Source organism: Heterocephalus glaber, unplaced genomic scaffold, assembly GCF_053883595.1.
Source record: "Heterocephalus glaber isolate CG9 unplaced genomic scaffold, H.glaber_assembly_v1.0 deba00000738, whole genome shotgun sequence".
NCBI lineage: Eukaryota > Metazoa > Chordata > Mammalia > Rodentia > Bathyergidae > Heterocephalus > Heterocephalus glaber.
Genome location: NW_028258161.1, coordinates 16,572,118 through 16,588,124, shown reverse-complemented (window position 1 = coordinate 16,588,124; position 16,007 = coordinate 16,572,118). Strand labels below are relative to the sequence as shown.

Below are 16,007 nucleotides of genomic sequence, written 5' to 3'. Positions count from 1 at the left end.
GCACAAGCTGGCCGCCTCCTACTCACCTCTTCTTCCTCCTACCCTACACCATGCATACAACTACCCTACACCCAACTCTGAACCCATACTATTTATAATGGGGCCATTTCTTAGCCTCCTTGTCTTCATACACACTATTCCTTCTGCCTCAGTAACCTTCCCATCCTTACTCCCATGACCTTCTTCAGCAAATAATTGATTGCTCATGATGCACTGTCCATAAAACGTTAAAAAAGCAAAAACTATCCCTGGTATCAGCTTGGAGTTTAGGAAGAATTATCAGCATAAAAAGAAAGCGCTGCAAACCAAGCTCGAGCTATCAGTACAGGATCCTTAGAAAACTGTAACAGGGAGTGAGCTTCGTGGAGGAAGTGACTTCCTAACCTGCATCTGAAGAGCTCTTACCAAAGGGAGTACGACACGGGCGAACGGTACCCGGGAAACGAAGTTCAACGTGCCTAAGGCAGGAGTGGGGAGACAACCGGAAGGGAAGCACCAGATGGTGAGGACTCGAAGCAACCACCGTAGGGAAGCGACGGTGACATCTAAGGCACAGGAGAGGCTGGGGCAGAGCACAGGGTGGTAAAGCGTGAAGCACAAGCTTTATAGAGAGACCTTGCGGACTCCGGGCAAAGGAAATGTTTTCTGCCAGGCAGGAGCCGCAAAGGCTCCCGATCGTCCCTGTGAGGAAGGCCGGCGCCGGAGAGGAGGCGATCGGCCGACCTGGTCCGCCAGGAGGCCCAGGGAGAGCCGCTCCTCCGGCCGCGCCCGACTCAGGGCTGCCCTCCCACCGCCTGCTGCCCGCCCGCTGCACTAGCGGCGTCCGCGCACTCCCCTCCCCGTACCCGACCCGAACCGAACCTTGACGACGGACCCGCGCCCCAACTGCCCGCACGGTCCGACTCCCAGGTTTCCGCGGGCGTCAGCGCCGATTCAAAGTGCGCTTGCGCCGCGCGTGCGCAGAGCCTTCGCTTCGGGTCCCCTTCTTCCAAACGCGGAGGGCGGGGCGGAGTCGCTCGGAGCGCTTCTCGTCTCCTTGTTCTACTTTAGGTCATTCCTGTCGCGAGCAGGTACCGTGGGTAAAGAGGACTCGGACTCGGATAGCAATTCACACACTTATCTTGTATTATTATAATTCGTTTCAATACAATTACCACGTCCCTGTACCTGTACTGCGCAAGTCCTTAATGGGAGCGCGACGTTTCCTCCCGCAGGGTCAGAGGGTCCGATCCGTAGACGAAGGGCGTCGAGTCGGCGCTAGGCTATCCGCCTCTCGGCTTTCCTCGTCCTCTGGTCTCGTCTGGTCGGCGGCGATGCTCCTCCCAGCGGGATCAGGTGTGCAGATGTCTCGGTCGGTAGTCAGATCATCAGATTGACTGGTCGACTGGCCGGTGGGACGGATCGTCGACTTGCTTGGGGTCTTCAGCTCCTTTTATACTATTCTATCTGGGCGTTCGTGGTATTGGTTCAGACTTATCACACTGTCCAACTTGGGGCACACTCTGCCCAATTCGGGGTACGCCCTGTCCAGTTCGGGCTACACCCTTATCAGTTCCATACCACTTAAGGTTCTACTTTCATATCTTATGGTTACATATCACTCTTACGATTGTATTATACTTAGGTTACAGCACTCTTAAAGTCACAGCACACTTTAGGGTTACAGCACACTTAGGGTTATACAATTCCATCTTATTCCAAGGTGTTCTCCACAATTCCCTATGGAGGTAGTTGGCCCACAGCGTTGCCCAGAACAGACCAGGCAAAGCCTCGGTCTTTAAAATCCTTGAATGAAGGGCTCGAAGTGGAGGTTTCAGTTCCTAAAGTTGCAGTGCACAGGCGCAAGACCTGTCTCGCGAGAACCTGCGGTTGCACGGTAACGGCTGGAAACCTCGCGGGTCTGATAGTCTGCAGTCCCGCCACCAGCCGTTTGGAGGTTGGGTCGGACCAGCCCTCTCTGCTTCTCTGTTTCTCTCCTTATGTGTCGATCTAGGAACGCAAAATCCAAGGCCGTGTCCCAGTGGCAGCATGTCTACTGAGTCCTCAGCTGTGTCGTGAAAATCAAATACATGAGACAGAGAGGTTAGATAGGAAGTTGGGTAGAACGCGTACTTCTAGGAACTATACAGGGACTCCTGAGCGCAACCAGCCGAAGACGAGTAAGGGTTGCTCTGAAATATTCCATCTGCTCTAGGTATCCAGCTCTGGGCGCCCCTGGGAAGTCGTCTTCGCTTGCAGGGTCAGGACTCGATCTGTTGATCCACGCTTAGCAGGAGCTTCGCGGGCTGGAGGCCGCTTCTCGCTTACCCGACTCCTTCTTTTCACTTCTCCAGTCCAATGTGGGGGTCTTCTTTTTTCTTCTCCATGTCTTCCTCCTTTTCTCAGTCTCTTCACTGATCGTTTTCTTTCCCATTTTGGGGTCTAGTTTCTGTATTTTCAATTTTCATCCCCTACGTGGTACCTACCTGGTCATAAAGTAAAAAGTGTTGCTTTTGGTCAGTGATTATTGCAGGTTACACAAAGTAAAGTAGAATGTGATTTTTATCACAATTAGATGAGAAAGAATACGGTTACAATGAATTTATCAACAGGCTTCTGTTTTATACAATGAATCATGAGTTCAACGATGAACTGTGAACATGCAGTTCTAAAGGCAAAAACTCACGGTTCTAATTATAATACTAGGGTACTGGGGAGGAAATTTGTGTAAATTTTTGTTTCTCCTAAGTTTCCTGACCTTGCCTTTTCGCTAGAGATTGATACTCCTTACAGTGCGTGGCTCTGGAGTCAGACTGTCCAGTTGAGATCACAGCTTCATCACCGGCGGACATATGACCCTAGCAAGTTAATTAAGCTTCCTACTGAAGTAATAAAAACAGTTCCTGTTTTGAGAATTAGAAGAGATGATCTCTTTAAGATGCTTAGCACAGTGCCTGGCACACATAGTAAATGCTTGGTAAACTGTGATGATTCCAATGACAATCCTGGCAGAATTAAGCTAATAAAATTAAATAAACTTTCTGTGATTTCAGTGCTTGTATTTTTAAACTAGCAATATAATTTCCACAAGAATTTTGCTAAAACGAACACCTGCTTTTCAAAGGTAATTACTCTTCCATTCGTGTTACACAAACATTGCAACAAAAAAATTCTAAAAGTCATTCATGATCTGATCGCCTCCAAACATGTTTCTTTTCAGTTCCCTCATGTTTCACACGTGTGCATGCTAAAAATAATAACATTTTGTGTTCTGATTTTTTTCATATAAATTTTCCCATGTTTCTCATAGTCTTCCAAGGATCATTTTAACATTCTATACCAAATGATCAGTTTTACTTTTTAATGACAGGTATTAGTTATTTTACTGTAAAATAACAGTAAGGTCTTTGAATAACTTACAAATCTTAAAGCTTTCTTTTCATATTCTATAATTGGACTATTTTTAGATTACATGCTTACCATGATATAAAGCAGTTTAAGATTCTGGATGATAATTCATCATTAGCTGCAATCCTTTGGTGAAATAAACAGAAGTTCCAACAAGAAAGACAAGAATGTAGAAGATTCTTTCTTCCCTCCACGCATTCTGACCTTTGCTGAGTGTTTTTGTTATATATATCAACAACAATGGTTATGTGAACAGCAATCAGTGTTTTCAACCAGTTGCTAAGAACAGACCTGAATGATGAGGTGCAAAATTAGAGAATAAGCTTTAGGTCTGTGCTGCTGGAGGCTCTGCTGACTGGAGTATGTAAGAGCTCAAGGAGCATCTGTGTGATGAAGGCAGCGGGAACAGGAGTTTCAAGCAGTCAAGCAATTCCTTGGTGGCAGCACAGTGGCAGTGCCACACTTGTATGGATAAAGCCAATGAGGGGGACAAGAACCTAAGTGGATCTGACCCAAACCAAAACAAGACCAAGCCCAATGTGGTTTCTGCTCCCTGCACCCTTAGTTCTCTGGGCCAGCACCCCTGATTCCAGGTGTCTGGTAACAGGTGAGTGGCGAGTCACTGAGGAGCAAGTTCTGAACTTCAGCATGCAGTTGGACAGACAACACAGGAGCCTGCTGAGCATGCCTGGGCAAAGAGGCTGGGGAAGTGGAGATCCCTAGTCTCAGCCAACACTACAGATGTGCACGAGAAGCACCCTGACAGTCGCCCATAGGAAACAGAGTCCCTGACCCAGGAGAAATTGGAGGGTATTTGAAACTCAGGTCAGTCTGCAGTCAGGCCTTGCCTTTGTGGCTGTGTGGAAGGGCTTTGGCTGTGCTGTTCTACTGAAAAAGACAAATTTGAAAGACTATTTTAAATCAGATGATAACTAACCTTAGTCTGAGATGTTCCCTAATAGAATTTTTTAAGAGCAGTTTTAGATACACAGTAAATTTTTTTTGAGGTAAGAGGTCTTATTTAACAGGCTCTAAAATTTTTAGAAAAATAATTTGAGATGAAGTTATGTTGCAATTGAATGTCACACAAAAATTTGTACACAATGTTCACAACCGCACTATTCATAACAGCTAAGTAGACTCAAATGCCTATCAATTTAAAAAAGAACAAAATACGGCATATCATTCAATAAAATAGTATTTAGTAATAGAAAAGAATAAAATTCTGATCCTAAAAATAGAAAAAAAAGTTCGTTATTTTGTACAGACTGCCCTCAAACCCCAGGGTTTAAGAAATGCTCCTGGGACGTAGCAACTGCGGTCGGACCTAGAAGAGCTCGGTGGTTCTCTGAGGCGGGTGGGAGCGTGTCCAGGCATGGTCTCGCGTACCATCCCTCCGCTTGTGCAGCTGTGACAGTCGTGGCCTGGAGACGCCTCAGAGACTTGTCTGGGTCTCCCCCCAGGGTGGGACGCAGCTCCACGCCCGAACCCCTCCTACCAGCCAGGATCCAGTCCAGGAGGCAGCAGGTGGGGAAAGACGAGGCCAGTACCAGCAGTGAAGGAGGCCGGAAAAGGTTCCTTTAGGCTAAATAAAATTAAAATTAAAAAAAAGAAAAGAAATGCACCTGTCTCAGCCTCCCAAATACCTGAGACTATGGAGAAGTGACGCCACACAGGCTGTGTGTGTGTGTGTGTGTGTGTGCGCGCGCGCGCGCGCGCGCAGACTCTTCAAAAGCAATATAAGCAGAATTAGTTGAGAAGTCTTCAAAGATAGAAATGTGAACAGATGTCTATGTACCTATCAGGTGAAAACATAACATTCAACTTTGTTAGTGCAGCAATAGTTATTGCGCATCTTCTGCGTGTCAGGCAGTTTCTCCCAGGTATATCCAAAGCAAACTCCATCTGGGCACCTGTGCGGGTCTGCGATACGTGATGATGGCAGTGATGCGACCCCAGCCACTTCCTCTGACACCAGGCATGGCTGAGCTTCTGCGAATTCAAGTTCATACACACACATCTGTGTTTCAGTTTGCCAAAGCGACCTGAGTGAACTTGAAAAGCAGAGACGGAGGAGCGGCACTAAAATCTCATGTGAGGACTGCACAGGCACTGACAAAGGACAGGAAGCCTGGTGCAGCTGCACAAAGCCTGTAATCCCATACTCAAGAGGCTGAGGCAGGAAGACCTTAAGTTCAAGGCCAGCCTGGGCAACTTAGACCATCTCAAAAAGAAAAACAAAAGGAGCTGGGCATGTAGCTCATTGTTCACCAAGTTCAATCCCCAGTGAGCCCCCAAAGAGTGTGGGGGACATCAAGCTGCACCTCTTACACTGGACATGGTGAATGAACAATGCCTCGCTCACAGTAAGCACTCAACAAATAATGAATGAATGAATGCATGCATGAGGAAGATGAAAGGGAATCAGGAGAATCAGAGGGCTTCCCTCAGTGTGGTGGCACCAGCCTGTAACCCCAGTACTCATGATGCCGAGGCAGGAGGCTCTCCAGTTTGAGGCCAGCCTGGGCTATGTAACAAGACTGTCTCCCCTATCTGAAAAAACAAAACAAAAAACCCAAAGAACAAAAGGGCCTCAAAACTAAAGGTAGAGCTTTATTAAACTGGCAGGAGGTTCATACGTGTGCTTTTTACATTTCTAGTTTTACACAGATAAGCATCTATGGGATTCATCTATAATCTGTATTTAATAAAGTGGTTTTCACACAAGGCACGGCACGGTGTGTCCTAGGGCACCAGGCAGCGGAGGCGCACTGCCCCGGTATACCATTACCAGCGATCGGTGCTATCAGGTTTCCACCTCCTCCACGCGCGTCCTAGGGCCTCTGCGCCACGCAGACCCTCCGCGGGGGCCCGCCCTCCCGGCCCGCGCGCCCCGCCCCGAGCGAGTCCCTGCCGCCACCTCTCTGTCTTTACCTGAAAACTCAGTCATTTCCGCTCAAAAACACTTCCGGAGGAAGGAAAAACGAGATCCACTCGAACAAGCAGCGAACACGCGCAGCGCGGCTTCCGCGCCGCGGGAGCAAGCGGAGCCGGGCCCGTGCGCCGACGAGAAACCCAGCTGCGAGCGCGAAACCCAGCTGCGCCCGCGCGCACAACCCCTACACCCTCGCCCGACCGCGTCCCGACCACACCCGGAGCGTCCCGGCCTCCAGACGCCGGGCCTAGAGTGCAGCCAATGGGAGTGGCCGTCTGGGGGCGTGGCCCTGTAAGGAGCGTCCGGCTAGCGGCCCGGGACTGAGCTCCGAGGTCGCGGGCGCTGCAGGGCCAGCTGGGGAGGGCGGCCGGGCAGCGCGGTGCTCCGGGGCCAGGGAGGCGGCACCTGGCCGGCGAGGTCCCCAGCGGCCGAGTCCTGGGAAGCCCCGGGGGTGAGTGCGGTTTCTTTGATGTGTTAGAATGGGAAACTTGGGGAAAGAGAGCAAATACACAAGAATGAGAAGCGTCGGAAATTCTTTCGCCGGGCGGTGGGTGCTGGGCACGGATGCCTCCCTGTGCGTGTGCGATTCTCGGTGCTCGGCGCAGCGCGCCCCAGGTGTCGTGTGCTTGCGTCCGTCACCACTTAGCAGCGTCTTAGGAGCGCTTTCCCGTCAAGGGTGCTTCCGAAACGGCATCTCTCAGTGCGGTAACTTTTTCAGAGAGCATAGGTAACGTCCTCGGCCGCGTCTTCGCCGAGACTCTTCCCCCGCGGCGCAGAGGGCGCTGGAGCAGCCCGGGCGCGCCGCACCGGCCCGGAAGCTGTTCGCTATCTTTTTCTTGTGTTTGACTTACTTCATGCACGTCGAACTTTTCCTAAAATTTTCTTCAAATCAGATCTGAATGGTTCCCTTTCAGCTTAGTACTTTGGTTTCATCGTTGTTCTTAGGGTTCTTGTCTTGTTGTTGTTTGTTTAGTTTTTGCTTTAAAAATATTTTCAGTGAGGATTTAAAGATTGAGGGAGCTCACGAGAGCAGTAGGCTAAGCGGTATTAATACCAACTACCACAGTAGAACAGCCTCAAGAAAGCAGTGCAGGAAAGAAGGAAGGGCCGGAGATTTAGCTCAGCGGGACAGCGCCTGCCTGGCAGGCGCGAGGTCCAGAGTTCGATTCCCGGTACCAAAAAAAAAGGGAGAAAAAGAGGGTAGAGAGCTTACGATATTTTAAAAATAATACCCAGCATGATGTTATTCCATCCATTTGAGTATTAAAAGTATTGGAGCAAAATACCTTTTAAAAAAATAACGGAAGCTGGGGACAGGGTACACTGAAAATGTTACTTTATGACTTTTATCTGAGTCTAAAATCATTTCAAAGTAAAAGTTAAAAATACTAATGAAAACTTTTAAGGTGATGCACCTTTTGGAGTCTTGGCAAATAACTACCCCCTCCCCCATGCTCATGTAGTTCAGATCCGTGCAGAAGCTCAGCTGTGAGAATTTTTTACCTTCTTAGTGCCGTTCCTCAGAGGTGAGCAGTTCTTTGGCTGCAGAAAGTGAAGTCAGGGCCGGGGATTTAGCTCAGTAGTGGCGCCTGCCTCACAAGCGCAAGGTCCTGAGTTCGGTCCCTAGTACCAAAGAAAAGAAAAGAAAATGAACTCAGATGAAGTGAGTCATGTTTAGAGCTGTCTTCAGCAGGGTTGAAACGGGGAAGGGGCGGTAGCCATGGGGAAGGCAGGACGCTCCCCGTGGGGGTGCCGTCACTGCTGCCAGGGGTTCATCCGGGGCTCACTCACAGGGGACGCGCGCAAAGCAGAGTCCTGGGAGAGGCCGTCGTGGCTCAAGGCACTTGTTTTGCAGCCCCTGAGTGGGAGACCAGATGCACCTACAGCCGGTGGGATTCTGAGCACCCAGCTCCCCGCAGCACCGGAAGCTTCCCGAACAGATCTCCTCTTCCCAGAATACTTAGCGCTAATTGGAAGCAGCTGAACCCTTAAAGCTGTGTTCCACCGCATCCTCCTAATATCCACCCACTATTAATGCACCCAACAAAGATGTGCCCTCTGGGCTCAGCCCCAGCTCACACGCTTGCCCGCGCGCGCTGTAAAGCTGGTTTAAGATAGCAAGGTGAGTGTTTATTGCTGCCCTCTGTTGCGGAGATGTGCGAGACAAACCACACGACTCGCCTGGTCTGACGGTGAGCCCTGGTGCCTGGTGCCTGCACCTGGAGCAGCGTTTTTTGTTCCTTCCCCCAGGCCAGTGAAGAACCCTACCCAGCTGGGAAGGCCGCTTCCCGCCTCTCCCCTCCGTGAGGCCACTCCCTCCTCTGTTCCCCCGCAGTGCCCTCCACCCCTTCAGCCAGCCTCACAGGTCCCTGCTCACTCGGAGCCAACTGCCCTGTTGTCCCTGTCTGCCTAGCACAGGCCTGGCCATTGTAGGTATTTGGTGCCTGCAATGAGCTGAGAGAGCGAAACTAAATCAAGAATATTTGCGTTCTTAATTATATCTAATCCCAACACCTTTCTGTTGAGAAACAGGTTGAGCATCCCTTGTTTAAAATATGTGGAACCAGTGTTTCAAATTTGGGATGTTTTTGATTGGGACTAGATATTTGCATGTGCATAATGAAATGTCTTGGGGATGGGATACAGGTCTAAACATGAGATCTATGTATGTTGCATGTACACCATATGCATAGAATCCGCAGGTGGTTTTGTACATACAACATCTTTAGTGCAACTGTGTTTGACAGCTCATGACAGCAGGGTGGACTTTTCCACATGTGGCATCACATCAGCACGAAAGCATTTTTACTTGGGAGCATCTCAGAGGAGCTTGATTCCTAGCTCAGAGTCCCACAGCAACGTGTCAGAGCTGGAATTCAAACCTGTACACACTGTGCAGTGGCTGGGGAGGGAGAGACCTCAGGAAAACTCCCTGGAGCTGGAGTGCAAATCAGGGTGCTGGGGAAGGCAGTTGGGCAGAGAGGGATGTTGGGCAGTGTGGTGGAATGGGGTTTCCCACCTGGGGAGGAAGGAGGAGGGGTGAGGACTGCTGAGGTGGCCTGAGGCACTGTAGCAGGGCTTAGTTTGTTTGTGCAGGGAGTCCAAGACTCGTCAGAGCTCACTGTGGCTCTGTAGCCCCAAAGTATAAATTCAGTTTTCCAGAAACTTCTTCCTGGAAGGCAGGGAGCTCACATGTTTTCGCAGAAACCTTAGAATACTTGTTGAGGCTCGGCTGACCGAGGCATTGAATTGATGTCACTGGGGAAAGGCTTGGGCCTGTACAGGAGACAAGCCCCCAGGGGTGCGGGGAGCCCGGTGGAGGGCATCTGCCCCTCCCCTGAGAAAGCGTGCCACCCCTGCAGCATTTTCCTTTTGTCCTCATTAAAAACCACACATGCACACTCTAGAAAATGTAGAGCTCATAGAAGGGTTAAAACCAGGAAATTTACCAGCAACCAGAGGCAGCAAGTACTGTTTACCTATTTAGTATGTTTATTTCTGGTCTGCATTGTCTGCTACAGAACTTTCTTAGACCGTGAACTGTTCTTCTTGTGTTACCTCATTGAGAGTACTTGTTTCCTTCCTCCAAGAGCCTTATAATAAAAAAAGAGGTACCAACCTTTATTGAATGCTCATCATACGCCAGGCACTATTTAAGGGCTTCATGTGCGTGGACTTATTTAAATTCTTCTAACCACCTTGAGAATAAGTGTCATTATTGTTTTATATTCCAGGTGGAGAGACAAACAGAGAGGTTAGGTGACAAGCTCAAGGTCACTGAGTGACCTGAGTGACAAAGTTGAGAGTCAGATCAGAGCCTATGTCCCTCATGACTTTGTGTGGAAACACGGACGGTTTCCCAGAGAAACTCAGCATCCTTTCTTCCATGCACACACTGTTGTCAGGCTCTTCTAGGAAATAGAGGGCCCAGGAGGTTCCAGGAGGCCTCACTAAGTAAGCTTCCTTTGTTTGAATCCCAGGCCACTGATAATTCCTGTTTATCCCCAACTTAAAACAAGCAGCACAAGGTAAAACACAATTCATAATAAGAATAAGAAGTTCCTTAAAAAAATTTTTTTAAAAGAATAAGAAATTTTTTTTTTTGGTACCAGGGATCAAACTCGGGACCTTGCACTTGCGAGGCAGGCGCTGGAACCACTGAGCTAAATTCCCAGCCCAAGAATAAGAAATTCTAAGCGTCATCAAAGCCCTTTGTATAGTATCAGCTGAGAGGTTAGAAAGGGAGAGGCGTGAGGCACCTAGAAGGCCCAGACTTCAGCAGAGGCAAAGCTGGACCTGTCCCTGCATGGGACAAGGGAGCCGCCACAAACCGAGCCCTGACTGGGGAGAAGTCAGGACCCTGCGGTGTGCACTGGGGATGTTCTCCAGGGTCCGCCGATAGAGCCGTGGTCCTGGTGCACCACCGCTGGAGGTGGTGACAGCTTTGCAAGGTGGGGTCTCTGAGGGTCTTGGGGTCGCTGCGGGGCCTCAGCCCCTGCGTCTTCCTGTCTCATGCTTCACGTGCCCTGCTGCTGTGACTGCCACCCCATGGGTCCGACACTTTGAGCAGTGAGCGGACTCCAGTGCCGTGCACAGGGGTAAACCTTTCTTCTTTCTAAGTCAATTTACATGAGTTTGATTCCCGGTGTGGGGTGAAACACGGACAGACAAATAAGTTGATTTACCTCTTGGATTTGTTATAGTGATGCAGACTGTCTGACAGGGAGGTCAGGGTTTTCATGGGCAAGATAGGGCAGTCTTCCTTCCATTCAAGTATTTTGTCTACAGCGCTTTGCTCATAAGCTCTAAGCCAGCTAAACAACTCTTTTCTGGAAATCAACTGAAGTGAGTCGTAATTTTCAGTGTCTGAGATCAGATGAATCCATACAAGCAATGCAACTAAATCAAGAATACTAAAAAAAAAAAAAAAAGAATTCAGGAACTTCAGGGCCAGGGATTTAGCTCAGCAGTACTGCACCTGCCTTGCAAGCACAAAGTCCTGAGTTTTATCCCTGGTACCAAAAAATAAGAAAGAATTAAAATTGATTGCTTTCCAGAACTAGGTGGTGCATGGCACAGGTGTGACTGCTGCTGTTGAAGGCCTCCGCCTGGGAGGGAGGCCTGGGCAGCCCTGCTCAGAGGGGCTGGGCCCACCTGTGGGGAAGCCATGGGGGAGAGGGCGGGTGCTGTCTTCGAGGCAAGTCCCAGGACTGCAGCGAGGACCTGCCCTTTAAACAACAGGGAAGTTTGACGTTCTCAGTACTGAGAATTTTCTTTAGTTCTCTATATATGTCAGGTAAATCCAGTGCCAGGAAAAGGGGTCCGTGAGTTCAAATAAGTTCGGGTAATTTTGATGGATCCAGAGCATCAGGAGTTTATTTCGTTCCCTCTCCTCCCCTTTCCTTCCTTCTCTTGTCTGGTCGTTTTTCTCTGTTCTTTTCTTTTTAGTACTGAGGATTGAATCCAGGGCCTTTGTGTGAAGCTACTTTTTAAAATTTTGTACTTTGGAACAGGACCTCACTCAGTTGCTAAGAAGCCCAGACTAGGCCTGAACTCAGGACCCTCCTGCCTCGGCCTCCCAGAGCTCTGGGATTACAGGCTTGCACCACCATGCCCACCAGTCACTTATTTCTGTTTGAAACCGCTCTCCCATTTGGTTTCTGTGCCTCAGTGGGGAAATACCCACATGTACACCAGGCCAGCCCAGCATCAGCACATGCGCTCTGTGCCTTCGTTTTTGTTCAGGCTGATTTTGACAAGGCCACAGCAGATGTGAGGAAGCTGAAAGCAAGGCCAGAGGATGAAGAGCTGAAAGAACTCTACGGGCTTTACAAGCAGGCTGTCGCTGGGGACGTCAGCATCGGGAACTGTATCATCACTCTAAAGGGTAATGATATTCTTGGCTTGAACGATATTGTAGAAGTGCCCAGGAAAAATTAAACTCAAACATCTCTGTCCTCCTTTTGGCAGCGTGTCCAGCAGTGTCAGGGTTAAAAGGGAAGGCCAAGTGGGAAGAGTGGGTCCTCCGAAAAGGTTTTTAGACTCTTAAACCAGGTTCAGACAAACCTTAATTTCTTACTGCGCCAATCAGTGAAATAATCTGCTTGTGTCTTTCTAGGGTTGTCAGAGGAAGATGCCATGAGTGCCTATATTTCTAAAGCAAAAGAGCTGATTGAAAAGTATGGAATATAGAATTCATCAGAGGAAAAAGTTTTCCTTCGAAGCCTTCATAACGGTATCATGAGCTATTAACATTCAGGACAAGGGCACTGTTGCCTCTGGCTATGTTTGCTGTCAGCATGAATTATAGTACTTAGGAGAATACTGAAACCATGTAGCCGGCTAAATTTTATTTGCTTAAATCAGGTAACTTTACAAGTTCGTTTGCTGGGTGTGGTGGTGCACTCCTATAATCCCAGCACTCAGGAGGCTGAGGCAGGAACTGGAGGCCAGCTTGGGCTACAGAGTGAGTTCAAGGCCAGCCTGAACTACACAGAAAGAAGCTGTCTCAAACAAAACAAATAAGTTCTTTTAAAAAATGATTGCTCTGGTAGTGTGTATATAAAAACTTCAAAAATTATTCTTTTGGCTTACTGTTCTGCAATGATTCAGTGCGACTAGGGTAATAAAGAGTTTAAGAATCAGTGGGAAGCTGGCTCCATTGTCACAGTGTGGTGTGCAGGGCTTCCACAGAGGCAGGGTCTGTGGGATTACAGGCTGCCTGTCTCGTCCTCTCTGTGCCTAAATCACTAGGTGGCATAGACAGGTTTGTTTTTGCTTTTTTTGGGGGGGGGAGGGGTACTGGGGCTCGAACTCGGGTCCTTTCACTTGTAGGGCAGGTGGTAGTGCCACTGAGCTAAATCCCCAGCCCATATAGACAGGTTATTAATGTCACCAGACTTCACCTCTAGAGGAGGGAGAATACCATTACTCTCACAGGGCCATTGTGAAAGTTGACTGAGTTACCTATAATCATCCTGCACTCACTAAAGCAAATGCTGTATAAAATTTCACAAGCTGAAAATAAATTTTAAAGAAACTTATGGGGCACTCACGGTGCAGTTTTGGGATAGATTCACAAAGCCCTGGGTTTGATCTCCAGCACCACAAAAAAGCAAAAAGGAGGAACTTATAAGTCTGTGGCTCTGTAGCTCTTAAAAAAAAAAAAATAGCCACCATAGAAATATCTACTATTTTTCTTAAAATTTTTGCACTTAAGACAAAAGAATCAAACTAAAATGTATCTAGTGGTGAACTGTCCCCTACTGAGCCCCTTGTGTTCAGATTTATCAGAAAGAAAATGCAGAGTCTGGAATATAACGTTAACCCACACTTCGTCCTTCTGGCTGATTCCCAGGCTCTTTGAAAGAAGACAGCTTCAGCCAGGTGTGGTGCAGCACTATCATCCCAGCACTCTGGGAAGCTGAGACAGGAGGATCACAAGTTCCAGCCCAGTCTGGGGAATTTAGTGAGACTTGGTCTCAAAAATAAAAAATCAGTTGGGATGTAGCTGAGTGTGAAGGTATTGGGTTCAAGTCCTAGTAAAACACACACACGTGCGCGCGCGCGCACACACACAGTCTCATCTTAACAGTTTGCAAACCTTAGATTCTATAAGGATACTCTCCCCCCAAAAGAATGTACTTCTGTTCCCTAAATAAGACTGTAGAGTTATGGTATTATCAGAGGGATAGATTGACTTTTTTTCCCTTAAAAAACAACCACCTAGGTCTGCTGGATGAATTTCCAGGGAATTAGCTGAGTACAAAAAGCCAGTTCCAAAATGTCCTAGCTGGGTCAAAATGCTTGAGGTCATCAGCTCTGTGGGAGGAGAGGCTTATTTGGCTCATGGTTTCAGAGGGTCCAGTCCATGGGTACTCAGCCCTGTTGCTCTGGGCCTGGGATGAGGCCTAGCAGCGTGGTGGGAGCAGAGGAACGCGCCCAGCTCATGGCAGCTGGGAAGCAGAGAGGAAGGACAGGGTCCCTGTACCTCCTCCACGGGTGCCTCCAGGGCCCTAACTTCCTTCCCCAGGCTGGGGACCAAGCCTTTAAGATGCGCTGTGGAGGGGAAGCCAGATCCCGACCGTAACCATGTGGCTCCACTTAAGTCACATTCTTGCAATGGAAACATTGTAGGCAGGATGGACCAAACAGTGGCTGCCAGAAAGGAGCGGGTGGGTATTCCTAGGAAAAGGCAATGGAGGGATCTACTGGACTAGAGTCTTCTGCATCTCAACTGTAGCAATGTCAGTAATGATACATTATATATAGTTTCAGTAGTGGAAATTGGGTAAAAGCCTGTATGGGATCTTTGTATTATCTCTCACCACTGCATGGGAATCTATAGTTATCTCTCAAAATGTTTAAGCCAGGCATTGTGGCCCACACCTGTGATCCCAGCATTTGGGAGGCTGAGGCAGGAGGATCGCTGTGAGTTTGAGGCCAGCCTGGGCTACACAGTGAGTTCAGGGCCAGCCTGAACTACATATCGAACCAATGCCTTCAAATCATTTTTTTAAGTAAAAGAAAAACTAGTCACGATGGCACACATCTGTAATCTCAGCTCCTCGGGGGACTGAGGGAGGAGGATCCCAAATTCAAGCTCCTCCTGGACAAACATAGCAATACCCTGTCTCAAGAAAAATTAAACAGGGCTGGAGATTTAGCTCAGTAGTGCCACGCCTGCCTGGCAAGTGCAGAGTCCTGATTCGATTCCCAGTACCGGGGTGGGTGTGGGGGATTAAACCTAAAAAAGAGCGAGGGATGGAGCTGAGTGGCAGGGCATTTGCCTAGAATATATGAGGCCCTTGATTCAATTTCCAGTACTGTTGAAAAAAAATAAGATAGATTTCTTACCTGGAAATTTTGGGGAGGTAAAGCTGATTCAGACGGCAAAGTTGATTCTCCATTGCTAAGTTTTATCTACAGAAGTTTTTCCCAGTACAGTCAAGGCCCGAGCCTTCAAAGAGAAGACCTGGCCTCTTACAGTCCAGTGTTGCGAACTGAGCCCTTTCCTGTGCCTGTCTCTTCTGGCCGGTGAGAGCCAGGAGAAGCCTGCTGTCAGCTCACTGGGAGCCTCTCACTGTGGACTACACTGAAAGACTTTCAAGTCAACAATCGAAGATCCAGACAACCTTCATACCAGCCCTTCAGCGAGGGGCCCTGGAAATGGCATCAAACTGAAGAGTAAAGGACAACACAAACTGAACATCCAATGAAATTCGCTTGAGGCTATTCCTAAGCTCAGATTCATTATGTGAATTCTTACTTGCAGCCCTCCCTCAATAATTAATTTTAGATTCTTTGTCCTTTGTCAACAAGGAATAATAAATTCTGGAAAATGTCTCCTGCACCTGTTTTCCTTCTTCGTATCTACTGAGACCCTCTGTGCGTTATTTTAAAATAGTAACATAAACATGTCATATGATCACACACACTGATTTTTGTTTGTTTTTCTGAGATAGTGTCTCTGTGTTAGTCCAAACTGGCCTTGAACCCACTGTGTAGCCCAAGCTGGTTGTGAACTCCTAACCCTGCCGCCTCAGCTTCCCAAGCGCTGGGAGTACAGGTGTGACCAGCACACTCACTGGCTCACGCTGACGCTTTAAAAGTTAGCATTTGAGTGTTAATGTTGAATGTTCCGTCACACCGGGTAAGCTGTAAAGAGCAGAAGTTGTATTGAGAA

At 48.4% G+C, this 16,007-nt stretch overlaps 1 protein-coding gene across 1 annotated transcript; it reads left to right on the top strand.

The window, feature by feature from the left end:
- Positions 1–6,487: 6,487 nt before the first annotated feature.
- On the top strand, positions 6,488–15,667 carry Acbd7 (acyl-CoA binding domain containing 7). The gene is made up of 3 exons (XM_004861750.4): positions 6,488–6,613; positions 12,068–12,209; positions 12,441–15,667. The coding sequence occupies exons 1-3, from the start codon at positions 6,584–6,586 to the stop codon at positions 12,512–12,514; spliced, it is 246 nt and encodes an 81-aa protein (XP_004861807.2). The 5' UTR covers positions 6,488–6,583; the 3' UTR covers positions 12,515–15,667.
- Positions 15,668–16,007: the final 340 nt, after the last annotated feature.

Bases quoted from the DNA above. Each gene is read 5' to 3' on its own strand.
- Acbd7 (XM_004861750.4), top strand. From the start codon at position 6,584: ATGGGAGTGGCCGTCTGGGGGCGTGGCCCT. The intron at 6,614-12,067 runs GTAAGGAGCGTC...GTTTTTGTTCAG, and splicing joins CCGTCTGGGGGCGTGGCCCT to GCTGATTTTGACAAGGCCAC. The intron at 12,210-12,440 runs GTAATGATATTC...GTGTCTTTCTAG, and splicing joins CTGTATCATCACTCTAAAGG to GGTTGTCAGAGGAAGATGCC.